General features: G+C 51.0%; 5 protein-coding genes across 6 annotated transcripts in view; all 5 read left to right on the top strand.

Moving 5' to 3' along the window:
* Positions 1–2,354: 2,354 nt before the first annotated feature.
* On the top strand, positions 2,355–4,102 carry Spem2 (SPEM family member 2). The gene is made up of 3 exons (XM_027427004.2): positions 2,355–2,492; positions 2,648–2,705; positions 2,817–4,102. The coding sequence occupies exons 1-3, from the start codon at positions 2,355–2,357 to the stop codon at positions 4,100–4,102; spliced, it is 1,482 nt and encodes a 493-aa protein (XP_027282805.1).
* A 939-nt stretch (positions 4,103–5,041) lies between these two features.
* On the top strand, positions 5,042–9,225 carry Spem3 (SPEM family member 3). The gene is made up of 4 exons (XM_035447504.1): positions 5,042–5,179; positions 5,465–5,522; positions 5,684–7,615; positions 7,688–9,225. Exons 1-4 carry the CDS (start codon positions 5,042–5,044, stop codon positions 9,223–9,225), a joined length of 3,666 nt encoding a protein of 1,221 aa, XP_035303395.1.
* A 6,223-nt stretch (positions 9,226–15,448) lies between these two features.
* On the top strand, positions 15,449–17,079 carry Tmem102 (transmembrane protein 102). The gene is made up of 2 exons (XM_027427005.2): positions 15,449–15,662; positions 15,764–17,079. Exons 1-2 carry the CDS (start codon positions 15,449–15,451, stop codon positions 17,077–17,079), a joined length of 1,530 nt encoding a protein of 509 aa, XP_027282806.1.
* Positions 17,080–19,125: 2,046 nt separating this feature from the next.
* On the top strand, positions 19,126–22,626 carry Fgf11 (fibroblast growth factor 11). The gene is made up of 5 exons (XM_027427006.2): positions 19,126–19,318; positions 21,022–21,132; positions 21,312–21,415; positions 22,069–22,267; positions 22,556–22,626. The coding sequence occupies exons 1-5, from the start codon at positions 19,126–19,128 to the stop codon at positions 22,624–22,626; spliced, it is 678 nt and encodes a 225-aa protein (XP_027282807.1).
* A 2,168-nt stretch (positions 22,627–24,794) lies between these two features.
* The window catches only part of Chrnb1 (cholinergic receptor nicotinic beta 1 subunit), a 14,716-nt gene continuing 13,782 nt past the window's right edge, over positions 24,795–25,728 (top strand). For both annotated transcript variants that reach the window (XM_035447980.1, XM_035447978.1), the window contains exons 1-2: positions 24,795–24,917; positions 25,008–25,147. In XM_035447980.1, coding sequence (XP_035303871.1) covers positions 24,860–24,917; positions 25,008–25,147 — 198 coding nt within the window. In that variant the 5' untranslated portion in view covers positions 24,795–24,859. The remainder of the gene's footprint in view (positions 24,918–25,007; positions 25,148–25,728) is intronic.

The following is a 25,728-nucleotide window of genomic DNA, read 5'->3' as shown; positions in this document are numbered from 1 at the left end:
TTCCTGCAATCTGAGAGTAGACTTAGAAGCAGGAAGTAAAATAATAGGGACATGCTCAAGAGATGCCATCCCATAATGTCTCAGCCTTCTGTGGCTATATGCCTCTCCATGTCACAAAGGAAAGATGGAGGCTCAAGCCAAGTGACTTGCTTGTGGCCACAGATACCAGGGATCATGTTCACAGCCTTAAAACTTTCTACCCCTCCTCCCCATTCCTGCTGATGGATTAAATTCCCACAGCCAATGAATCAGCCCAGACTACACTTTACCATGTGATCTCTTCCAAATATTCCATCCACTGGACAGAAGGAAAAATGAACTCCTGCCCTGCTCCTAGTTGGCTGAGATTTGCCTATGCGTGTGCGCACAAAATCTTGAGAACAAGAAACCATGTGACCCCATGCTGAGGACACTGGACATCACCTTTCATACTAGATGGGTTCCAGGAATGTGAGCATATTTTCTGTGAATCACCCTACTTTTGTTTACAAGTTGAGCGCTAGCACAGGCCTGTAACCCTGATACTCAGGAGGCTGAAGTAGGATGGTCACTGCAAGTTCAAAGCTAGACAGTGTTACCTGCCCAGATCTAGGATAGATGGGGGGCTACAATAGCCAGACAACCATATCAGCAAAACAAAAACCCCAAACAGAATGTTATTGATCATTTCAAGTTAATTTTATTCTGTGGATACATAGTAAGTACGGCACATACTGTGTTTGGAGGTCATGGGAAACACCTCTCCCCCTTTCTGCTGAGTAGGTTACAGTATAAAACCTTCTTGGTTGGCAGGTGGAAGCAGAAAGATCAAGGAGTTCAAGGATGTCCTTAACTATAGTTTTCCAAGGTCACCCTGGTTTACATGAGATCCTATCTCAAAACACAGCAAAAATGACTTGTTGGTAGGGTGTTGGTGTTGCATGTACATAATCCCAGAGCTCCAGAGGCAAAGGCAGGGTGTTGCAAGTTCAAGGCCAGTTTGATCATCTTGAGTTCCAGACAAGGGAGGATTGCATAAGACACTGTTTTGTCTTTTTGAGCCAGGGTCTTACTATATAGCCTTGGATGGCCTGGAAGCCACTGTGTTGATCATGGTTGGTCTTGTACTCTGCCTCTGAGTACTAGGGTTAGAGACATGTGCCACCATACCTGGCCCTCTTTGTTGTTTTTAGATTTTTTTAAAAATTAGGTGTCTATATGGAGGCAGGTATGTGCACTTGAGTGCAGTTCCCAGTGGAATCCAGAAGAGGGTATCTGATCATCTGGAACTAAAGTTCTAAGTACTTGTGAGCCACCCAACCTGGGTTCTGGGACCTGAACTTGGGTCCTCTGAAAGATCAGTATGCACTCTGAACTACTGAGCCATCTCTATATCTCCTGCTAGATTCTATCATCAAAAAACAAAACAAAACAAAACAAAAAAAACCAAGCAAACAAAAGACCCACACTTTCAACCAAGGTGCTACTTTCACAGATAAGTGATTGTTAATCTAGTTTACGTGAAAGACGCCTGCCATACCAACAATTACATCTATTTATCTATTTTATACTTTGTTAGCTGTGTCAACTGTTTCGTTTTTTCGATGGTATCACTAGCCTGGAACTAGAGCTCTTCTTGCCTCAGCCTGTCTAGCAGCTAGGACTGACAAGCTCATTGCTATTGTTTTTCTTAAGGTGGCAGTTGATGGCTTTTCAACTTGGAGTAGGGGATGGGTCGATGAGATCACAGTTTCTTTGGAAGGAGGGGAGGACCACAGTCGATGCTGATAGCTGTCAACAGCAGTCTCATCAAGGTGCAAGTCTGTGGGATGCTGAGCAAATGAACCAGCACTGGACATGGGTGCTAGTATTAAAAGGGTTACGACAAGGAACCGGCCAGGATGGGGAAGAGTTGGCACTGCTATGTGTCATTCATTATCACTTTAGATGTTTGATCTCAAAGCAGGCAATAAATGTGACATGTCAATATATGTTGCCATGTCTCAGAAGAGCAATGAAATCCTAATGGATATTTTGACCTTGTGAAGATTGTCTCATGACTATTTAGCTACCATACTTTCTCTTAACACCCCCCCCCCCCGAATGTGAGGTTAAGAGTGGAGGCGGAGAAGACTGAACCTAAGTGCATCTGGGCCATGTTCTATCAAATGGAAGGCCAGGATAAAAATTGTCATGTAAGGGGTCAAATTAGTGAATAAAAGAGCTTCTACCTCTCCATTATGACTCTAACCTGCTTCATTATGACCTGGCTTCCTCTCCCAGATAGTAAGCATCTCTCCGTACTGGCATGAATACAGTGTGGGTTGGACTGGGTGGGGGGGTAGTGGCCCAGGTGGCCTTAGGACCCCCCCACCATGGAAAACCACCTGTGGCAGGGTACCCTGGGGGGCTGCAATCAATACCAAGAAAGCCCCCAGGATCCTGAGGACATCCTATTCCTGCTGCTGGGCCTCATCATTCTTGTCCACATCAGCATCAATGTGACAACTGTGGTCAGTGATTACTGTGGCTCACCCATAGGGAAGAAGAAGGTTGAGTGGAAAAGGCAGCTTCGAGCTTGCTTCACTTGCAGAAATGGGTGGGATTGTTGGGAAACCAAACAGTATCAGAAAGCTGGTCTTCACTTCCATCTCCCCACCACCCCCAGATGTGGCATGGGCTCCAGAATGCCTTAGACAAGATGATCTGTTGGATGAATCAGAAAAGTAAGTATGCTAGACAATAGTGCCACACACACCCGGATTCCCCCCCCCAAAAAAAAAAAAAAAGTTGGACCAAGTGTTCCTAACCCTGAACTTTTTGGCTTTTGTCTGTAGCTAATGAAGTCCAGGCTACTGAACGCCCCCCCAAAGAGCCCACAGCCAATGTCCAGGACGTCCACATCCACTGTATCCTGGACCCTGTACAAGTGAAGATGGCGCAACCCACACCCTGTTCCTCTTCCTCCTACCACTATCTCCGTAAGCCCTATGGCAGCAGGCGCCGCCGCCGCAGGCGCTGGAGCCGCTACCAACAGGGCAGCCACAACCGCTACCCACAGGGCCGCCGCAGCCACCAGCAGAGGTTTAGAAACAACAGGCAGTTCCCCCACCGCTACCAACTCTTTCGTAAACAACCTCAAAGATACAACACGTCACAGCCAAGGCCACTGCCCTATTGTGACCTGGAAGACCAGGATCCCCCCCTGGATGATGACCAGTCCTGCCCGCATAGGAGCTGGGGCGGTTTTTATAAGCCAACGAGTATGGCCTCCAATGTGGGACTGTGGGGCCGCAAGGGTGGAATCCTCGCCAGCCTCCCCTTACCCTCTATCTACCTGTCACCAGAGCTGCGCCGCTTGCCCAAGCGGGTAGAAGCCAAGTCAGAACTGAGGCTTCAGGCTTTCGGTCCCCATTACTCACAGTCCCGGATTTGGGGAAATGTGGAAAATGAGCCATGGGCTTCACCACCACCACCTGCCCGCCGGCTGCTTCCTAACCCTTCCTGGGTCACTGTGGGCTACAGCCCTTTCTCTTCAGGGGGCCACATACCGCATGATGCCTGGGATCAGCGGCGGCGTGGGGTGGAAAGCTATGAGCCAACACCTGCCTTTGTATCCAGGAATCCCAGGCCAGAGGCCCAGGGCTACCGGGAGCACAACTCCCCACAGGCCCACCGGCAGAGTCTCCCTAGCTATACCCACAGTTCACCCCAGTTCGTAGGACACGTGGGTTACAGCTCCCGGGAATCTCATGATTTCCGCAGGCGGGCAGGTGACTGGACTGAGGCTTTTCCTTCTCGGCACCCTCTAACCACTTCTACCTCCCTCACAGCATTGGGTGAGGCTTACCAAAGGGCTCCGGCTGCCAGCTCCGGCCTGATAATCCCTCACTGCTCCCAGCCCTTACCTGAAATCCAGGCTTCTGATCCAACCCCACCTCCTACCACCTTTATTCCCCTTAGTCGGAATCCAGGTGGCAATGCCAACTACCAGGTGTATGACAGCCTGGAACTGAAGAGGCAGGTGCAGGAGAACAGAGGGCGGGCCAGCTCATTGCCACCACCTTCTACCTCAGCTTCAAGGCCCTCTCTGCATAGAAGCAGGACAGGGAAACTTAACTGACCAGCAGGTGAATGTGGGCAGTGGAGCAGGGCATGGAGGAAGGAATAAAGAGAAAAGTGTCCAGAAACCCTTGTTGTTTATGGTTTGGAAATACCTCTCATTAGCTCGGGATTCCTGAAATGAGAAACCAGTCTCTCCTTGTCATGATGTGCCTGTTGCTTCAGGGGCCATGTTCCTGCCAGTAGACCCCTCTTGATCCTGTCTGAAAAGTCTTAAACCGAAACCTGCAAATCACGGGTCTCCAGAGCACCCACCTTGTTCAGTTCTTCCTGTTCCCAAAAGGGACAGACTCAGCTCTGCTAGAGAAACTGAGATCGGGGCTTGGAGGTGGCTCTTTGGCTGAGTACTTGCTGCTTTTGCAGAGGACCTGGGTTCAGTTCCCAGCACCCATGTGGTGACTCACAACCGTCTGTAACTCCAGTTCCAGAGGACCCGATGTCTTCTTCAGACCTCCATGTATACCAGGCATACATGTAGCACAAACATGTGCAGTCAAACACTCATACATAAAATAAACTTGTTCGGGAAAAGAAAGAAAAAGAGATGGATAAAAGCTTGAGGTCCAGTTCGGGAAGAATACCAAGGCTCTAGATTTCAGCCAGGTCTCTGAGGTCAAGAGCCTCCTAGTCTCAGGAGTGATCAAGGGGTGAGATTCTGGGTTTTCAACTGCATGAGTGATGGCATGAGGTATATTTGGGTTGAGTGAATCAGATCACTGTGGGGGAATAGTTGACAAAAGGGAGGGGTGCTGGCCTGCCTATAGGCTTAGGTTACTCAGGCCTGGTTACCAGGGAACCTCATCCCGCACCCTTCTGTCCACCATCTCATTGTGATCACCTGCTCCATTGTGACTCAGGTCTCCTCCCCTCCCCCACTAGGGGAGTCTGCTTCTTAGTATGTAGGGGCCATGGGGCCCAGGTAGTCCTGGGACCCCAGGTCATGGGTGAGCATATCTACCATGGAGCCCAAACATGCTCTGGCACCAACCTCAGGAGATGCCAGGATTTAGGAGACTCCATTCTTCTGATTCTGGGCAGCTTCATCTTGCTCAACGTGGGAATCAATGTGGTGACTCTGGTCAGGGCAGGGTCTGGGCAGCAGGGTGGAGGGGGCTCTGGGCTTTGTTCACTTATTTGTTTTGAGACAAAGTCTCACTATGTGGCTGTTTGAATCCCAAGCTTAAGCTCTTTCTGCCTCAGTCTCCTGAGTGCTGTCATTACAGCCAAGTGACACCATCCTTAGCCTGAGGTCTGAGGAGTTTGAGGGGCTCAAGTGGGAGGAGGGCTGCTGGGATTGGCCAGGCAAATTTTGGCCTTTGGGGCTCACCCCACTTCTGGGCTCTCTTTCCTCTGCTTCCCTCAGCTCTGGAAGCATCTGAAGAACTCACTGAGGATTCTTTTCCATCATTTTTTCCCCAAAGGTGAGCGGGTTCCTACATGGTCTCCTGGGGATGTGGCTTGTCCCCTTTGTCACAGGTCCAATTTCCAACTGGACATCCTGTCTTTTCCCATCCTCCTTTCCCTGCAGACAGGCAACCTGCTGGTCTAAACAGCCGACCCATGTACATGCACTGCACTGAAGATCCCAAGAACCTGTGCTCAAGAATGCCTCCCCGATTTCATCGCCACCCCAATTTCCTCCTCGGGGATGTCAATCACCTTGACTCTAGGATACCAGACACAAATGATGAGAATGTTTCTAGGTGCTGCTGGATGCCACCCCAATGTAGACATGGCAGAGCTCCCACAGAAGCTTCATGGGAATTGTGGAAAGAGGGACTGATGGGGGCTGGGGAAGTCCCTCAGACCACATTCATAAAGACTCAGGCTTTATTTTTCAGGCCAGAGATTTCTCCCCGGACTCCAAAGATAATCAAGCTGAACAGGGTCCCACCTCCTACACCCCAAGAGAGCAAGACTAAGGCACCAGATGACAATCCACCCCGTGCTCCGTCCCAGGCTCTAACCTACTCTTCAACCAACACTCATGAGCTCCCCTCCACTCAGTCCCAGACTCAGACTTCAGAACCCACTCAGTCCAGGGCACAGGGTCTTGAGCATACCTCAGCCCATACCCCACCAGCCCACGCACCAGATTTTATCTCAGCTCCTACCCCAGCCCTCAGTGAAGCCTCAACACCAGGCAATGCTCCATCCTCAACCCCATCCCATAACCCAGCCCCCACCCCACCCTATTCCTCAGTCCAGGACCCAACCCACAGTCAAGCCCATACCTTGGATCAGGCTCAGCCCCATATCCTGGCCCCTGTCACACTCCAGGTGCCAGTCCCACCCCAAACTCAGAGTTTAGCCCACACCCCTGAGCAAACCTCAGTCCATACATCACCTCAACCCCCAATCCAGGCTCCTGCAAGTGCTTACTTCCGATGCCAAGGCCATGACCCAGCCCAAGCCCTAGTACACACCTTGACCCACCCCCAAGCAGATGTCCCTGAGCAAACAGCATCTCAAGCCTCAGCGCATGCCCCACCCAATTCCCTACTTCATTCGCATGCCCATTCCCCAGTGCCTGGCCCAACCTCTGGCCCAGCCCCTGCCCTAGCACTATCTATGACCATGACAACTACTCAGGCCTCTGCTCAAGTCCCTGTTACCAACTCTACCCCTACCATATCTCCTCTTCCGTCCATGCTGGCTACCTTTGACCCCAGCTTCTCCACGGGCCATACACTCTATGATGCCCGCAGAGTAAAGCAGAATGTCTTCCTTAAGCACAACTCCCAGAACTTGAGGTGTTTCAGGAAGGACTTGAACATCCCCTCCAGGCCCCAAGAGGTGAAGGGCCTGGTGAATTCTGGTACTTCTGAACAAACACCAAAGCAGCATGGTGGGGACAGTGCTGTGCCTCCTGCTGGGTCTATACTTGGTTACCTGAAGGTGGGAAACACAGGATGGAAGATCTCAGATAATGCCGAAGACAAGTTCTCCCAGCCAAAGACCTTTCCTCACTGCAGCTTTCATCCTTGCTGTTCTGAGAGCATAAACAAAGACCCCCAGGCTCCAGTCTACCCCAAGTTCCTGGTCTACACCCAAGATACCACTCCCTCTAAACCTTGTTTTCATTCTCCAAGCACTGCTCAGAGCGTACTGCCCACCGTACCCCCACCGTGTACTCTTGCTGTGCCGCTTGTTTCTCCAAGAACATTTGTTGTTCCTCAATCTAATCATCAGATGCCCTCCAATTTGACACAAACCTCCACCTTTCTCTCAACCTCCAAGTCTCCTCAGACTGTCTCTTCCGCTTACTACGCTAGCCCTTCTCAGTTCACCACCACTTCTCAAACTTTAACCCAACCCCCAAACCCAGAGAATCAAAACCTTAACCAAGGTTTTGACCTTCAAAAGACCCCATCCCTTGCTAAGGATTCTAGAGTTCCCAGGAAGCCAGGCCTTACCCAAGATCCAGGTCACCAGAAGAACCCAAGCCTTACCCAAGACCCAGGACTCCAGAACCCAAGCCTTACCCAAGACCCAGGACTCCAGAAGAACCCACGCCTTACCCAAGATCCAGGACTCCAGGACATCCCAGGACTTGCCTCAAATCCAGAACTCCAAAAGAACCCAGGCCTTATCCCAAATCCAGGATGCCAGAAGAACCCAGGCCTTATTCCAAATCCAGGCCTTCAGAAGAACCCAGGCCTTATCCTGAATCCATGTCTCCACAAGAACTCAGGTTTCTACAAGTTTCCAGCCTGTACTCAAGATCCTTTCCTCTGCATGAATCCAAACGTTTCCCAGGACCCTTGCCCTCAAAAGAACCTAGATATCACTCAAGATTCCAGCCTAAGGAGTTCAGCTGCTACCCAAGATGCTGGTGTCCTTAGAAACTTAGGTTTCATCCAACCTTCCAGGCTCCACAAGAATATAATATTCAATCAAACATCTGGTCAGAGGACTTTGAGCTTTATGCAAGACTCTGTGGTCTTCAGGACTGCTTCATTAAACCAAGATACTGTAATCAACAAAAATAAAGATCTCTCCCCAGTAACCGACCAAAAGAGGCCAGATCCCTCTCAAGATTGTGAAGGCAACAGTGGTTCAAGAAATGCACAGCCTCTAGGAGTCTGCAGGAATGTAGACCCTACTCAAGACTCCAGACCACAGAAGAGCCCATGCCATACCCAAGACTCTGAAATTAACAAAAACTCGGGACTTACTCAGAAATCTAGTTCCAAGAGCCCAGGTCTTATCCAAGCCTCTTGCTTCCATAAGAGCTCAGGTCTCACACAAGACTCAGGAGACTACCAGAATTTAGGCTTTACCCAAGATTCTGGAATCTACAGAGTCCCAGATCTAAACCAAGACACCGACTCCCACAAGAGTCCCTGCCCAATCAATGTCACCATAGCAGAAAAAAGATCAGAGCTTAACCAAGATGTTGGCATTTACAGTTCAGAGCACAGCCAAGACCCTAACCTTCAGGAATGCCCAGCAATTGATCAAGACTCTGGCCGTCATCAGAACCCAGTACCAGGCCAAGGCTCTGGTTTTAAGATGCAAGGCTTTACCCAGCAAGCTGACCCCCTTAGGGACTCAGGCCTTACCCAGCAAGCTGGCCTCAACAAAAAAACAAGCTTTGCTCCAGGTACTGCTTCTGCCCAAGTCTTGGGCTCACTACAAGCACTAAAGATGACATCTTCCCCAGTGAAATCCTTTGTATGCAAGATGGACAATACAGAGCCAGTCAACCAAAGCTCCTGCCCTTCCAAGGCCCAAATGCTCCCCCATGACCTGAAAAGTTTTTCAGAGGTACCTGTCCTAATTGAACTACAGCCATCCTCCCAGAGATTAGACAACCAAGAATGGGCATGCCACAGTGTAAATACAGTTGCTTCATCCTGCCAGAAGTATCGCCAGACGTCTATTCCTCACAAAATAAACTGGAGGCCCCATTGTCCTGGACCAAGCAACCGGACAGGTCATGTGGTCTTTGATTCCCGCCATAAACAGTCAGTAACTGGCAGGGAAAAGTGTGAAGCTCTGTTTCCCAGGCGCCCTCGTCAAGAAGTATTAAAAAACTCAGAGGAGATCCAGAAGGAATGGGGATATCAAAATGTGATGAAGACCTTGGAAAAAGAGGGCGCAAATGTCCATCAGGAATAAAGAGGCAAGAGAAGCATTCTGTGGTTGTTTGAGGCTCTCCATCCCAGCTCTACCCCTCATACTGACCATCCTCGTCTTAAAGAGACACAGAAATAACAAGCCTCTATTCTTCCTCCACAGCTCCATAATCAAGCCCATTATCTCCCAGACTCAAGAGCTGTGTTTCAGGAAAACAGATAGTAGCCACTATCCAAATGTGACTATTAGGATGTCAATTAAAATTCAAAATTCTCACCAAACGTTGTTTGCACACCTATAATCCCAGCACTTGGTGGGTGGAGGTAGGAGGGTCAGGAGTTAAAAGGAACTCAGCTATATAATGAGTTCAAGATCCTGTCTCAAAAAGAAAAAAAAATTAAAAAAAAAAAGATTCTGAGGGGACTTGGGATATGGCTTATCTGTTAAGAGCAAGTATTGCTCTTCTAGAGGACTCAGATTCAATTCCCATCACTCACCTATTGGCGCACAGTAGTCTGTAACTTCAGTGCCAGGGTCAATGCTATTTCTCATCTTCTGGTCTGCTGCACATGGTACACAGACATATATACAGGCAATTACCCACACATATAAAAAAATAAGTTTAAACTGTGTGCCTTTAATCCCAGCACTCATGAGGCAGAGGCAGGTCTGTGGGTTCAAAACCAGTCTGGTTTACATGATAAGCTCTAGGACAGGGCTACATAGATCCAGTCTCAAAAAAATTGGGGGGGCTAGAGAGATGGCTCAGTGGTCAAGAGCACTGAATGCTCTTCCAGAGGACCTGGATTCGATTCCCAGCACCCACCACGTGACAGCTCACAACTGTAACTCCAGTTCCAGGGTATTTGATACCTTCACACCAGTGCACATAAAAAAGTTAATTTTTTTAAAAAAATTTGAGCTGGGTAGAGTAGTGCACATCCATGAGATCAGAATGTAAGAGTGATTTCCATTTTGAGCCCAGACAGAGCTACATAGCAAGAGCCTGTCTCAAAAGACAAAAACAATTTAAATTCTGTTCTTCAGTCTCTACATTTTTTAAATTTAAATTAGAAACAAGCTTCTTTCACATGTCAATCTCAGTTCCCTCTACCTCCCCTCCTCCCCTGCCACCCATAGTCTCTACATTTTTAAGTTCTGACAGCCACATGTAGCCAGACAGCAAAGACTCAGGATGGTTCCATCATAGAAAAAAAATTGAGACAGGCTTTTGCTATGTAGCCCAAGCTAGCTATGAACTCATTCTATAGCCTATAGCCCATACTGGACTCCAATTTGCACCCATGAAGCCTTAGCATCATGAGGGCTGGAATTGTAAGCATGCAGCACCACTTTGCCTGGCTTTGTTACAGGAGGTGGCAGTGGATTCTGTCTCTCTCTGTCTCTGTCTCTCAGAGGTTATCCTGATGCTCACTGTGTTGTGTAATTTGCCTCTTGACAAGGATACCTAAGAGACAGAGCTTCACAGTTTTCCCTGTCAGTTACTGTTTCTGGTGGGCATCAAAGACCTATCTGGGTGCCTGGTCTGGGACAATGGGGCCCTCAGTTGATTTGGGGAGGTATAGACATCTGTCGATACTTCTGGAAGGTTGAAGGGACTGTATAGGTACAGGCTGACCTCAAATTGGAGGCAAAGTTCTTCTGCCTCAGCTTCCTAAGAATTAGGATTCTAGGTATGAGCCACCACACCTGAGGTATCACAGATCATTCTTTCCTTTAAAGACGGGCATGGTGGTTATGCTTTACAACCTCAGACCTTGGGAAGCAGAGACAGGAGAATTAGGAATTCAAGGACAACCTGACCTACATGAGACCCTGTCTCAATAAAAAGGAAAGGAAAGGGGTCTGGTGAGATGGCTCACAAGGTAAAGGTGCTTGCTGCCAAATCTGATGTGAGCTTGATTCCCAGGTAGAAAGAGGTAATTACTGCAAGGTGTCCTTTGAGCTCCATGTGCAAGCTGAGCCATGGATGTATGGATGTGCACATGCACAAACACAAAATAAAAATGTAATTAGAAAAAAGGGAGGCAGAACAGTGATGGCACACGCCTTTATTCCCAGCACTTGGGAGGCAGAGGCAGGTGGGTCTCTGTTTGTTCAAGACCAGCCTGGTCTCCAGAGCGAGTTCCAGGACATCCAGAGTTACACAGTGAAACTCTGTCTCCAAAAACAAGAAAATTAAGAGAAAGTAGGAGGAGGAGGAAGTGGAGGAGGAGCAAGAAAAGAAGAAGAAGAAGAAGAAGAAGAAGAAGAAGAAGAAGAAGAAGAAGAAGAAGAAGGAAGAAGAAGAAGAAGAAGAAGAAGAAGAAGAAGAAAAGAAGAAGAAGAAGAAGAAGAAGGAAAAGAAAAGAGAAAGAAAGGAAGAAAGAAAGAAAGAGGGGGAAGCTGGTCAGATGGCTGAATGGGTAAAGCAGTCAAGCCTGATGACTTGAGTTTGATTCATGGGATATAAAAGGTGGACAGAGAGGACCAGTTTCCACAAGTTGTCTTTGACCTCCACACACTCTCCAGCACACACACACACACACACACACACACACACAGAGAGAGAGAGAGAGAGAGAGAGAGAGAGAGAGAGAGAGAGAGAGAGAATAGAGCAAGAAAGTTTTAAAAATAAAAGAAAATTCTATTTTATTGGGAAGTGATGCTTTCAAGTTCTCTTTAAAGAACATTCCTTTTCATCCATCCCAACATTTTCATTTATTATTTATTGTTTTTGTTCTTTTTTGAGACAGGGTTTCTCTGTGTAGCCTTGGCTGTCTTAGGACTCTCTGTAGACCAAGGTGACTTCAAATTCAGAGATCCCCCTGCCTCTGCCTCCTGAGTGCTGGGACTAAAGGCATACACCAAATACTTGCTATTCCCAATATCTTTAAGGCTCTCAGAAAAAACAGAGAACCTTGTTAATTTTTAGAGTGCTTCAGAAAGATATGCACAAATGTCAATGCCCGTCAGGACCTACAGGGAGTGCTCAGCAGAGAAGATCGCTAGCAGCTCTTTCAGAGGACCCAGGTTCAGTTCCCAGCACCCACATAGTGGTTTACAATCATCCATAACGCCAGTTCCAGCGGATTCAATGCCCTCTTCTGATTTCTGAAGGTACCAGGCAATCACATGGTACACATATATACATGTAGGCAAAAACATTCATACATGGAGCTTGAGAGATGGCTCAGCAATTAAGAAAACTCAGGTTTAATTCCTAGCACTCACATGGTGACTAACAACCATCTGTAACTCCAGTCCCATGAGATCTGAGGCCATCTTCTGGCTCCAAGAGCTCTAGGCACGCATATGGCACACAGAAACTCTTGCAAGCCAAACACCCACACACAAAAATAAATTGGGAAAAAAAAAAAAAAACCCAACCCAGTCTTGACGCCCCTTGATCTAGCCTCTTGGGTCACAGTCAGATCCATAAATCCATGTCCCTGGTTATTTCTGTTTCCCCTACAGTGGCTGTCCTTGGCAATGTCTTGAAACACCTTGGGTCTGGGCTTCCCAGATAAGCTTTAGTTCCAGGAGTTACTTTACAGACTCTGCCCTACCCCAATTTCAGGTTGTGTCTCACTCTAGGCGAGGTCCACCTGGAACTGGCTCTGCACCTAAGTCTCTAGCTCATGGTAGTCCTCCTGCCTCAGCTGCCCAAGTGCTGGGATTATAAACTTGAGCCTCCACACTTGTCACAATCCTAGAGGATTAGTGATCAGAGGCAGATGGAGTGTAAGAAGCCCCGGCCTGGTGAGGAGTCTGGTCTGTGGGCCTACTTTGTGTTTACTGGTTTACTACTTGTGCCATTTCCACACTCCCAGCCCCACCCTATGTTTGTGCTATGTTTTGATCCCTTATTCTGGTTTCTGGTAGAATAGGTTACTGAAAGCATTTTCCTGTCCTAGTTTTTGTGGCCTGACTTCATGTCAGCTGGGAGTTTCCCTTGAATTTCAATTTCAGTCCTAACAGCTTCTGTATACATGTAACTTCAAATCCCCGAGTGTTTTCCCTGTAATGATTCTCATGTCTGATGTGAGCGCTGCTGGTTACAATCCCCACCAGGGTTCAGATGTCCATTAATGTGTCACCTTACATGTTCCTACCTTAATATTACTACCATTGATTCCAGGAAGATGCCTTCCTACCAATCAAGAGAGCCTGTTTTCAAACTATCTCACTTAACTCTGACCCTGGACAAGTCATATGTATTATTATTACTTAAAAAAAAAACAAAAAACAAGTCTCATCATGTAGCCCTGGCTGTCTTGGAACTCTCTATGCAGGCCAGATTGGTCTTGAACTCACAGAGATCTATCTGCCTCTGCATCCCAAGTACTGGGATTAAAGTCGTGTTGCCATGCTCAGCTTTTTCCTTTTTATTTTTATTTATTTTTGTTTTTTTCCAGACAGAGTTTCTCCGTGGCTTTGGAGGTGTCCTGGAACTCACTCTTGTAGACCAGGCTGGTCTGGAACTCACAGAGGCCTGCCTCTGCCTCCCAAGCGCTGGGACTAAAGGTGTGTGCCACCAACGCCCGGCCTGCTTTTTCCTTTTTAAAAAGGAAGTCTAAACTGCCCAGACTGGGAACTGGGGAGATAGCTCAGTGGTTAAGAGCACTGCCTGCTCTTCCAGAGGACTCGAGCACTCACACGGCAGCTCACAACTGTCTGTAACCCCAGTTCTAGTGGATCTGACACTTCCACACTAATGTACATTAAATTTAAAAAAAAAAAATGCCCAGACTAGCTTTCAGCCTGTCATCATCCTATCTCCATCTCCCAAGCCCGGCACAGCTTTTCTAAGCCATAGTCTCCAAAATGATCAGGGACTTTAATGCTAGCACTTGGGAGGCAGAGGCAGGTGGATTTCTGGGAGTTCGAGGCCAGCCTGGTCTTCATAGTTTCAGGCCAGCCATAGCTATACAATGAGGCCCTGCCTCAAGTAAATAAACAAAGCTAAAATAAAATGAGTCAAAATTCCCTGAAAAGAGCTTCATCTAAGAGACCATGGAGCCCCACAAACAGAATGAAGTATATGTCCTTTATTTTTCACTATTGGGATCCAACCGTGTTCTTATCCGTCATCTCCAATTCCAAGGAGTGTTTATGTAGGATTGATTAGACACACAATATACTGTTGCTTCCAGCTGGGTATAGTGGCATAAGCCTGTAAATCCAGAACCAAGAAAGCTGAAGGGGGGGGCTGGGCTGCTGGAAAGATGGCTTATTGGTTAAGAGCACTGGCTGCTCTTCCAGAGGACTGGGATTCAAATCCTAGCACCCACATGGCAGCTCACACTATCTGTAACTACAGTTCCAGAGGATCTGACACAGGCATATATGCAGACAAGACACCAATATACATTTAAACAAACAAACAAAAAAAAAAAGTGATTCCAGGCCAGCTTGGGCTATATAACAAGACTTTGAAGGAAAAAAAAAAAAAAAAAAAGGTCAAGTATGTTGCTGTATGTCTTTAACCCCAGAACTCAGGAGGCAGAGGCAGGCTGAGTTGTATGAGTTGCAGTCAGCCTGGTCTACATAGCAAGTTCCAAACCATCCAGAGCTATACAGTGAAACTCAGTCTCAAAACAAAACAAAAAATTGAAGGGAGGAAAAAAAACAAACTACAGCTTCCAGTAGACACTACTTTAGCACACTTGAAAGGGCGTGTAGGGACCGCTCCAACGCACCAGCATTGAAGGGAAACAAACTACAACTCCCAGCGTAACATCTCAGCCGGGTGAAAGACGTGACTGAACTCTCACAGGAGGCGGGACCAATCCAGAACCACCCAGACAGCTTCCAGAAAAGGGCGTGGACATGTGACCATCAGGAAGTTACCTGTAGAATCTTTTATCCTGCTTTCTGTTCACAACCTTTCCGGCGACCCCTTAATCGGAAAGCCGTGGACCAATAAGTCTCTTCTGAAAAAGAGGTAGAGGGAGGTGGGAAAGGGTGGTGGCAAAAATTGGCTGCTGTATTCCCCAGGAGGGCCCAAATAGCCTTTTTTTTTTTACCTGCTGAGTCAGGTGAACTGATTAATCCGGCCGCAATCTGCATCTAAGCAAAGGAGGAAGTAGTCATTTGTTCATTTCGAAGATTAAACGCAGAACGCATCATCTGCAAGACCCACTTGTGGATTGTCTGTAGCCCTTGTTCCACCTCAGAAGGAAGGGAAAACTGGAGAACTTTTGGGCAGCAAAGAAAGGCCTGCCAGGGATCTGTTTGCCCTAGCCCCAAACCATAGAGAACCATGGCTTCCACCGTCTGGGGCAGTGCCCCCTGGTGGGGCCCGCCACCCCCAGCCCCAGCCCGGCCGCTCACAGACATCGACTTTTGCTCTGGCGCACAGCTGCAGGAGCTGACTCAGTTGATTCAGGAGCTGGGTGTTCAGGAGAGTTGGAGTGAAGGGCCCAAGCCTGGAGCTGATCTTCTCCGAGCCAAGGATTTTGTCTTCTCTTTGCTCGGTAGGTAATTCTCAACTGTGGGAATTTGCAAACCCCAGCCTCACCATTCCCCACCCCGGCTTTGGACCCTGATACCTTCACGATCCTTTTTCTTCCTTTAGGTCTAGTTCACCGCCAGGACCCTCGTTTTCCATCTCAGGCAGAACTCTTGCTGCTTCGCGGTGGGATTCGCGAAGGCTCCCTAGATTTAGGGCATGCCCCCTTAGGTCCCTACGCCCGGGGACCTCATTACGATGCCGGCTTTACACTCCTTGTGCCTGTGTTCTCTCTGGATGGCACTGGGCCCGAGCTGCTACTGGATCTAGAATCCTGTTACGCGTGGCTCCGCCTTCCGGAGCTGAAGTGCGGAATGTCGGTCCGGGAGACCTGGCAGGATTGCCTAGGACCCCCTGTCCCAGAAGAATGTGACTTGACTCCCCAAACCCATAGCAAAGAGAGTCCCACGGGCCAGGAGAGCTCTGTAGACCAGTCGCATGAGTGTGTCCCTGAGCCCGAGCCGCACACATCTGTGGAAAAATCATCTAGTGACCTTTCAGGGTCCTGTTCGCCTGACAGTGACACCACCAATCGTGAAACTCCTGAACCATTGAAAACACTGAGTAGTGATGCCTTGGAAGCCGACGAAAGCCCAGTCCCAAAGCTGTCGGAGGCTCCGAAGGCATGGCCCACATTGTGCCCTACCCAAGTAGCTGCATGGTTCTTCGTTAAGCTGGCTGAGGTCGCTGAGTCTCTGATCCCGGTCCCAGGCGCCCCGCGGCTAGTTCATGCAGCTCGCCACGCGGGTGTCACCACGGTCCTCCTGGCAACTCCAGAGCCCCCACGCCACCTCCTGCTCTTCGACCTGATCCCGGTGGTGACCGTGACCGGCTGGCCTGACAGGGCTCGGAGCCACTCGTGGGCGGGTCCACTGGCCTCTGAGTCGGCTTCCTTCTACCTAGTGCCGGGCAGCCTCCCGGAGCAGCAGGGCACCCCTGGATGGCAGCTGTGCTTCGCCCGCCAGGAGCTGGCGCTCAAAGCGCGCATCCCCGCGCCGCTGCTTCAAGCACACGCTGCGGCCCAGGCGCTGCTGCGCCCACTGGTGGCGGGGACCCGGGCCGCCGCGCCCTACCTCCTGCGGACCTTGCTCTACTGGGCGTGCGAGCGGCTCCCTGCGCTCTACCTGGCGCGGCCGGAAAATGCCGGCGCTTGTTGCCTTGGGCTACTGGATGAGCTGAGCCGAGTGCTCCAGGCCGGGACGCTGCCTCATTATTTTTTGAGCGGCCGAAAGCTCTGTATGGGAGACGGCTCGGCTGCCCTGCGCGGCGCCTTGGTCCAGCTCCGCGGAGACCCTGCACAGGCCTTGCGTGAGGCGGTGGAGGAAGCCAAGGTTGCCCGCAAAGGGGGCGGTTTAGCGGGCGTAGGGGGCGGAACCCACTAAGGATTTCTACTCTTATGGAATGTTAAGTGTTTCTTTTGGCGATAGGGTCATGGAGGGGACTGCTCCTCCTTCGCATACAGACTGTGTCCTGAGTTCAAAGCCTCTTTGCTAAAAGATCTCCCCCAGTGTTTTGTACTGCTTGAGGCCCAAATTCACTAACTCTTATGGCTGGCAACCCTCCTATCCCGGTGCTGCCTCCGGAAACATCTCTGAGTCAACAGCGAACAGGAGGAATGGCAAAATGCTGGAACTGGCTTTTGCAAACCTGGTTTTGATCAATTTGGTTTACAATAAAGCAGAGAGATATTAAGGCCGGATTGCAGCCCAGACTGGGTGGCACAACCACCCCCAGTTTCTACACACACACACACACACACACACACACACACACACACACACACACACACACACACACACACTTTCCTCGTCCATTTCTCTCCTCACTTGCATCCCAGGCAGTAGGGTCCCTTTCCATATCCTCACTGTCGATCATTCCATCTAGCCCCCAGCCCCGCCGCATCAGGCTTCCTTGTCTTGTCTCCTCTGAACCCCGAGACTTGCAGGCCTTGCCTCGATTCCGCCTGCCTCTGAAACAGTCCCTGCTCACAGCTTCCAAGGAACCCCAGGGTTCCGCCCGCCCAGCTTCGCCTCCCTCTTTCCCAGCGTCTCCGCCCCCTGCCCCGCCCCCGGGCCGGCTCGCAGAGGAGGGGGAGCTTCTGTCGCCACCGCCGCCGCCGCCGCCGCCTCAGCTTCCCACAGCCGCTGCTCCTGCCGCCGCCGCTCAGCTTGGTCCAACCTCCAGGCCCAGTGCTCTGACTTTGCCGAACCGGGGCGCTCTGCAGAGACATCTTCACTCCTTCCTGGGGGTCCCGGACACCTAGGCCGGCGTTGGGGGGAACCTCCGCTTGCGGGTGACAGGGAGGGAGGAGCCTGGAGCCGGAGCCCGCGACACCCGTCGCCCGGATCAACAGGACAGGACAGGTTGAGGGGCGTCGGGGAAAGGAAGGGGCGCTAAAGCAATCCCAGGGAGGACGAGGAAGCCCTGTCGTAGGAAGCTCTGATGCGCTATGACTTATTAAGGCCTGTTGACGTTTGAGGAGTGTTGACAACGTGGGTGCTCTCCACTCTTGGGGGCCTTGTTAGATTGGAGGGTGTGGGATCTAAGTAGTGCCAGTTGTCCCTCGGGAAATTTAAGGGGCAACCAGAAAACAAACAAAAACGACAGATGCTCCTTGTTTCGGGGTGACAGAGGGTCCTCCAGACAACCACCTGGTGTATGCACTAGGAAGGAAGGGCTGATTTGGAGGTGACTTCAAAAGGAGTGGAGGGTAACAAAGTAAGGAAATGGTCTCAGCAGCTGAAACCCTATGGTACTAGAACCCCAGGTACTGGAACCCTGTGAGAAAAAGCATTATCCAGCCAGAGGATCTGGGAACCCCTTCTCACTGAACCTTCTCACTGCATATTAAGACATATTTGGGGGGGATTTTTGAAGAAAGTGGGAGAGCCACTCCATTTAGAATATAGCAAAGGAAAAAAAAAAAAAAAACATCAGGACTGGGTTCCTCTCTGACATTGACAGCAGCCCAGGGTGAGCTAATGTCCCCAAAGATAAAGACCCGCACCCTTCAGATGAGAAGAGTAGGCTGGGCAGGAGAGGCCCCAAAATAGGGTGGAAAGAAGTCTGAGGATATTGAGAACGCATCTTGGGCATTTCGGAGGGTCTTGACTTTGGGACACAGGAAGTGGGGACAGAGGCCAGAGAGGAGGGGAGGGGAGAGCTTTCATTAGGGGACAAAATTCATGGGTGAGGTCAGCTAAAGAGTGCATAGGCTGTTGGAGCCGCTGGAGCTAGTGCAGGGCCCAAGGGTGAGAGCGGTGGTTGGGGCGTGGGGGGAAGCAAGGGGGGTCTGGGGTTAATCCTTAGGTCCTGTGGGTGGGGCGGTGGGTTGGGTCCAGAGCATGCCCTGGTGAGAGGGCTCCTCCAGGGGAGCCCAGGGCGCTCCGGGAGCCTGCTGGCTTGGGGGTGTCTCCTCCCGGGGCGCTATGGCGGCGTTGGCCAGTAGCCTGATCCGACAGAAGCGGGAGGTCCGCGAGCCCGGGAGCAGCCGGCCAGTGTCGGCGCAGCGGCGCGTGTGTCCCCGCGGCACCAAGTCTCTTTGCCAGAAGCAGCTCCTCATCCTGCTGTCCAAGGTGCGACTGTGCGGGGGGCGGCCCACGCGACAGGACCGCGGCCCAGGTGAGTGTGACTAGGGCGGGGTCTCCGGGCCAGAAGTCTTTCTGCCTGGGACCCGGGACCCTGAAGAATGCAGCTGATGGTGCGCGCGCGGGGGGGGGGTGTTGTCCCAAAAGTAGAAGAGGTGGGCTAGAACGACAAAACCTATGGGACTATGCTTCAGTTTCCTTCCTCTTTGCCCGTAATGCCGAGTCTCCTTGCTTTCGAGGGCAAGGGGAAGGTTTGAGGGGCCAAGTCTAACGACCCAAGCTTCTAGGCTTCTGTCTGCCCCCCTTCAACACAGGACTCCCCACCCCCACGGTTCTTCGCCTACGTGCAGGTTCTCGCGATTCTTTCCATCCGAAGCGGAGGAACCTGGGGGGTTCTGGACGCTTGGGTCACCCCGAGGGTTTCTGCAGCCCTGGCTGCCCCGCCCCCGCTCCGGTTCTCCCGCCCCTCCACGCTTTGGCTCTGTTCCTCCTGGTCGAGCTCGCCTGGCCAGGAGCCAATCTCTCCAGCTCTCCCCCGGGTGTCCTTGCAGCTACCTCGTCATCCAGCCCCCTCCGTACGCCCTCCTTCTGTGACCTGCGCTTCGAGGAGGGAGCTGAGCACCCCTCCCATTACTCCTGTGCGATTCGGAAATCCGATCCTACAGGCTCCGGGGACCCTCTGCTAGTAGGAACACACACACACACACACACACACACACACACACACACACACACACACACACACACACACACACACACACACACACTTCATGCTGAGGACCTGCACAGAGACTTGGGGGGGTCGTACCACTTACAAGGGGGAAGAGGAAAATCGGCAGAGAGCAAGCCGCGGGAAAGGAGAGGTGTAAGGGTTGGTATGTGATTCCCGTCCAGGTACGACAGTTAGGGAGTCCCTCTGGCTTCTCTCCAGGCCGCTGCCGGTTCCCCTAGGGGTAGCCCCTTGCGCCCTCCTTCCGCACCATCAACGGTAGGTAGTGGTACAGTCCGCAGCCCACCCTCTGAGTGGGACCCAGCCCCCACGTGATGCAGCTTGCCTCTCCATCTCTGTCCCCTCTTCCTTATCCTTGATGTGGTATGAATGCCTTCTATCCCAGGCTAGTTACCTGGCTGAAGGTTAGAGGCTCAGTCTCACGGAGAATTGGACCCTCCTGAGCCAGCTGACTGACTGACAGACAGACAGACAGACAGACAGATGGGTCAGTGTCAGACAAGCCGGCGCTGAGCCAAAGCAAGGCCCGCGCCAAGCAAGCGGCAGCTGCAGCAGCAGGTGCTGAGTCAGCGTCAGTCAAACCCAGTGCCACCCCTGCTTCTGAGGGGGAGCCCCTTCCCTATGGTCACCTTGCTGTTCACCCCGACATTTGCAAACACATTGCCCTGCGTCTCTAGCACTGTCCGTTACCTTTCATATCTTTCTCTTCTACCTCCTCTCTGCCCCCTCCCCCAACTCTGGTGGGGAGAAGGAATTAAGCCATTTAAATAAATTTCAATAAATTAAGCTGACGCTCATGATTAGAGAAAGCGGAAGAGACCCACACCCCAGCTTCCTCAGGAATCAAAGAGGGGTGGGAGGACGCTTGCTTGAAGGGTAAGAGAGCTGGGGCCCGGAACCGTCTTCTCTTCATTTCCCCTTCCTTCTAGCCTGTGATCCCGCCAAGTGTAGGAATGTTTCTGGGAACAGAGATGTCGTTTTTCAAAGATGAATGTCTCTCTCTCCAGAGCCTCAGCTCAAAGGCATCGTCACCAAACTGTTCTGCCGCCAGGGTTTCTACCTCCAGGCGAATCCGGATGGGAGCATCCAGGGCACCCCAGAGGACACCAGCTCCTTCAGTGAGAGGGGAAGCCAACTGCAGGGTGGGGAGTGGGGAGCCAGGGACAGGAGATGACAGGCTTTGTTGTCTTCAGTCTGTTTTCCTGAGCCCCAAGGGGAGCAGTGGAGCTGGAGTTCGGAGGGGACTCAGAGGAGAGTGAGGCAACTGAGTCCTGACATCTGCTCTCTACTCCCCCAGCCCACTTCAATTTGATTCCTGTGGGGCTCCGCGTAGTCACCATCCAGAGTGCCAAGCTGGGTCACTACATGGCCATGAATGCTGAGGGGCTATTGTACAGCTCGGTAAGACAATGCTGCTGAGTGGCCTGGGGTACTGGGGACACTGTCAGCATGCGACCATCCTTTGCTGCAGACAGGACTTGCACCCAGGACTCTGTCCTTCCTGCTTTGGCTGATCACTGCCTGTTCCAAAGTGGTCCTTGAGAGTACATCCAGTCTCTATTTGCACCGCTTATCCTAAAGTGCCCCAGGATCTTTGGATGTCTGACTCTTCCAGACATCCCCCCCACTTCTCAGCCTATCACCTTTACTCTGGATAGGAAGTAGTAAGAGACTGGGAATGCAGAGTAGAGATCTTATTTCCAGAGCCCCTATTGGTCTAGTTCTTACCCCTGGATGGCCCTCCAGGCTTTTCCTTACTCTCTCTCTCTGTGCTCTGATTTCTGCATGGCCTCATTGGTTGCCATCCTCCTTTAGAAAAAAATGTATGGATTGCATATTGGCTGTTTCTTCCCAAGGGTTCCCTTCTGCCAGTGATATAACTCTCTCTCTCTCTCTCTCTCTCTCTCTCTCTCTCTCTCTCTCTCTCTGTGTGTGTGTGTGTGTGTGTGTGTGTGTGTGTGTGTCTCTGGTGTGTGTGTGTCTCTGGTGTGTGTGTGTGTATGTGTCTGGTGTGTGTGTGTGTCCATTCCTCTTTCTGGATCTTTGTTCCTCAGCCACATTTCACAGCAGAGTGTCGCTTTAAGGAGTGCGTCTTTGAGAATTACTATGTCCTGTATGCCTCTGCTCTCTATCGCCAGCGTCGTTCTGGCCGGGCCTGGTACCTAGGCCTGGACAAGGAGGGCCGGGTCATGAAGGGAAACCGAGTCAAGAAGACCAAGGCAGCTGCCCACTTTGTGCCCAAGCTCCTGGAGGGTGGGTATGGGCTCCAGAAAAGGTGGGTCATGTGGGAGGGTATTGACCTTGACATGAATATTTAGCGTCACACACCCCAGGCCATAAATGTTAAACAAGATGCTGTTATGATAGGCCAAGACAGGAAGGCTTTAGGCTTTGGGGATTGGGGAGCTCTCTTCATTTGGGTTGGGGTTCTCCAAGGATGAGTGAGTGTAAGGGAAGGGAGGCCTCTCAGAGCTTTGATTCTTTCTGGCTCTCTATGTGCCTAATTCTCCTTCCCTGCTCCTCTCTCTCTCCCCTTCACAGTGGCCATGTACCGGGAGCCTTCTCTCCACAGTGTCCCTGAGACCTCCCCTTCCAGTCCCCCTGCCCCTTGAGATGTAGTCCCTGGACTGGAGGCTCCCTGCACTTCCGGTGAACCAGCCACCACCACAGCCTGTCTCCTAGCCCTGCTCCAGGCCTTGCTGCTGTCACCCCTGTTGCCATACACATGCCCTAAGCAGCCAGGTCTCACCAGGTGCTGTATCCTGAGGGAGCTTAGGGACTGGCTGGGACTTCTGGAGTTGCTGAGCCCTTAGATCCCAGGGCCTAGGAGAGGTTCCAAGATGGAGGTACCTGAAATAATCCTGGCTGATCACTTATTTCTTTTCACATTAACTCCTCCCGCCCAAAGAACCCCAATTTTTCCTGAAATGGCGCTGGGAGTTCCAAAACTGACAAAGCAAGGGAATTAATCCTCTTTGCCCTGGCTGAGCCAGTTTCTGAAGCCATGAACTCCTTTACATCGCCACGAAGCCACAGCTTTCTAGGTGGCCCACTGGTACTCAGAACTAGTTTTCTTTTCTTCCCACTCTACCTTCTGCCTTGATCTGAACAGGTTCAGATCCAGCTGAACACCCCAGCCGGGGCCATTCTGTGTTCTGTATTGGAATCCAGGCATGGATCCTTTATGCTTCCATTCTTGACCTAGATGGATACCCACCCCACCCCCGATTTAAAAAAAAAAAAAAAAGAGGCTGAATTTGAGCCTCCTAATGTAGCCATTGGCCTTGGTCTGAATTGGAACCAGCCTCAGGTCACACCATATGTTAAACCTTCTTATCCCAGAGACACCCAATTCTAGAGCCTGGTGTTCTAGACCTTTTTGGAGCCATACTTCTTCCTAATCTCAGCTCTAGGACATAAACCATGACTCTCAGCCCTTTTTTTCCAGGATGGAACTAGGGCCTGTATAGCCATACTAGAGTAAGCTTTAAACCCACCCTTCCACTTCCTCTAATGGTTGTTTAAGAATGAGTTATGGATAGAACTCAGCTATGATTCATTAAGAACTAATTGGTTCTGAGCTGTGCTTAGTGGTACATGCCTGTAATTTAGCACCTGGAAGACTGGGTCAGGACTTCGAGCTGAAGGCCATACTGGGCAATAATAGCAAAATCCTGTCTGAAAAGCCAATGGGGGGGGAATGCTTATTTTTCCTACATAGTTTTTTAAAAATCTTCTTTCCTCTAGAATGCTTAGAATGCTAACCTTACTTCTATATGGTTTCTAGTTTTAGCATTCCATCTGGGGTTTTGCCAGGAAAACAAGATTCTAGGGAAAGATACAGGAATTCTGGAAAAATATACCTGGCTCGTGTGAGGAAGCTGAGAGGAAGAAAATGCCGTGCTTTGATTGAATTTGTGTCTGCTTTGGGGAGACATGAATACTTAGCTACCTCAGCAGGAATTCCTTCCAGGTCTCTTTTAAAGCTGAGGTCCTTTGCTTGATACGGTATGGTGCATTTGTGAGGTGGAGGGAGGAAAATTGGGAATACAGAGCTAGTCTGGGCTACATAAGGAGTTCAAGACCAGGCTGGGCTATGTGATACCCTGTCTCAAACAACCATAGAAAACTGAGGTCTGTAAGGATAATGACTCTAGAATTAGAAAGGACAAACAGAGACACAGCCTTGATGCCCCCTCCCACCAAGGAGATGCTCACCCAACTCAGCAATAAGTCCAACTCTCCCTCCTACAGATCAGGCCTAGGAGATGAGGAGCCTCTTGGGCTCCCAGACCTCATATATCCCCAGAGCTTCTAACGAAATAGAATTTACTTTACAGCTTATAACCTCAGCTGGGTTTTAAGTACCCAAAAAGCACCTGAAAACCGAGGACCTCTAGTAAAATAGGGCGTAGATTCCGAGTCTAGCAGATTGTAGGTGGTTTCCACCTAATCTTTGGAAGTCCTAAGGGAGGGGCTAGTGCTCAAAGGCAGGTCACTTTTCCTCAGGCCCTTTTACTTCTGGCTTGTTGCAAGAGATGCCCCCCTCCCTCACACAAACCCCGCTCAGGCTCCGCCCGTCTCCTGGCTCTGCTCTCAGGGGACTGGGTCTCCACGCTTTCTCTAATTAAAGATGATTTATACAACTGGAGTGTTATCTGGCGTTTGTTGAGTGGAGGGCGACTGCAGTTGCTCCGGGAGGGACCAAGTCTAGAGGGCGGGGCGGGTGGGCTGGCGGCTGGTCCCCTGACAACAGGTGCACATTCCTGGGCGCCTCGTCACTTCCCCTGTCCTGGCCGCTTCGGCCGCTCTCGGGACAAACTCACTGGGCAAAGCGGCAGAGCCATGACCTTAGGGGCGCTGCTGCTGCTGCTGGGGGTGCTCGAGGCGCCCCTCGCCCCAGGTAAGTCAGTCTGGACCCCCGAAGAGGCAATGACAGGGACAATGGTCGCGGCCAGCCACCGGAGCGTCACTTAGTGCTTTCCTTCCTCAGGCGCCCGCGGGTCGGAAGTCGAAGGCCGACTTCGAGAGAAACTTTTCTCCAACTATGATAGCTCGGTGCGGCCGGCGCGGGAGGTGGGAGAACGCGTCGGGGTCAGCATTGGCCTCACCCTGGCGCAACTCATCAGCCTGGTGAGGGCGCACAGAGCGAGGGTGGAGGTCGCTGGGCGGGACGGGCGGGGGCGTGGCTTTAGCGACAGCCTGGGGGCGGGATCTGCGGCGAGGTTAAGCCGAGAGATGGACAGGCCTTTGGCAGCGATTGGGTAGAAATGGGACGGGGTGAATGACCGTACGAGCACTGTGGGGTGAGGATCCTAGTTAATGGGCGTGGCCTCTTGACGACGGCTGCCGCGCTGTTAGTAGGTACAGAGCTGAAGCACGCCGATCTTATTAGTGTAGGCGGCATGGTGCAAGACAGCGTGCGCTAGGAGGGGGCAGGAGCGCGAACCGCTGGCTAGGGGGAGGAGCTAGGGGAGCATACGTGCGCCACCTGTTGTGACACTCACCCAGCAGGATAAGATGTCAGAGACCTTCTACGAATGTGCCTCAAACGGTAGGCTCTCAGTATACTCTGTGGGCGCGTAGATTCAGGAGATTGAGTTAGTGCGATTGGGAGCACTTGTTGGGTCCGGCTGAAACCCAGAAGTAGAGGCAGGACGAAATAGTATGTTAGTCCAAAGAGAGCTCGTTTGTTTATCGCGGACGCTAGGCAG

The sequence above is a fragment of the Cricetulus griseus genome, chromosome 7, assembly GCF_003668045.3.
Source record: "Cricetulus griseus strain 17A/GY chromosome 7, alternate assembly CriGri-PICRH-1.0, whole genome shotgun sequence".
NCBI lineage: Eukaryota > Metazoa > Chordata > Mammalia > Rodentia > Cricetidae > Cricetulus > Cricetulus griseus.
The sequence above is the reverse complement of the archived record's forward strand: the minus strand, read 5'-3'. Positions and strand labels throughout refer to the sequence as shown.

Bases quoted from the DNA above. Each gene is read 5' to 3' on its own strand.
- Spem2 (XM_027427004.2), top strand. From the start codon at position 2,355: ATGGAAAACCACCTGTGGCAGGGTACCCTGGGGGGCTGCAATCAATAC. The intron at 2,493-2,647 runs GTCAGTGATTAC...CACCACCCCCAG, and splicing joins GCATCAATGTGACAACTGTG to ATGTGGCATGGGCTCCAGAA. The intron at 2,706-2,816 runs GTAAGTATGCTA...TTTTGTCTGTAG, and splicing joins CTGTTGGATGAATCAGAAAA to CTAATGAAGTCCAGGCTACT.
- Spem3 (XM_035447504.1), top strand. From the start codon at position 5,042: ATGGGTGAGCATATCTACCATGGAGCCCAAACATGCTCTGGCACCAAC. The intron at 5,180-5,464 runs GTCAGGGCAGGG...TGCTTCCCTCAG, and splicing joins GAATCAATGTGGTGACTCTG to CTCTGGAAGCATCTGAAGAA. The intron at 5,523-5,683 runs GTGAGCGGGTTC...ACTGCACTGAAG, and splicing joins CCATCATTTTTTCCCCAAAG to ATCCCAAGAACCTGTGCTCA.
- Tmem102 (XM_027427005.2), top strand. From the start codon at position 15,449: ATGGCTTCCACCGTCTGGGGCAGTGCCCCCTGGTGGGGCCCGCCACCC. The intron at 15,663-15,763 runs GTAGGTAATTCT...TTCTTCCTTTAG, and splicing joins TTTTGTCTTCTCTTTGCTCG to GTCTAGTTCACCGCCAGGAC.
- Fgf11 (XM_027427006.2), top strand. From the start codon at position 19,126: ATGGCGGCGTTGGCCAGTAGCCTGATCCGACAGAAGCGGGAGGTCCGC. The intron at 19,319-21,021 runs GTGAGTGTGACT...CTCTCTCTCCAG, and splicing joins GCGACAGGACCGCGGCCCAG to AGCCTCAGCTCAAAGGCATC. The intron at 21,416-22,068 runs GTAAGACAATGC...TTTGTTCCTCAG, and splicing joins AGGGGCTATTGTACAGCTCG to CCACATTTCACAGCAGAGTG.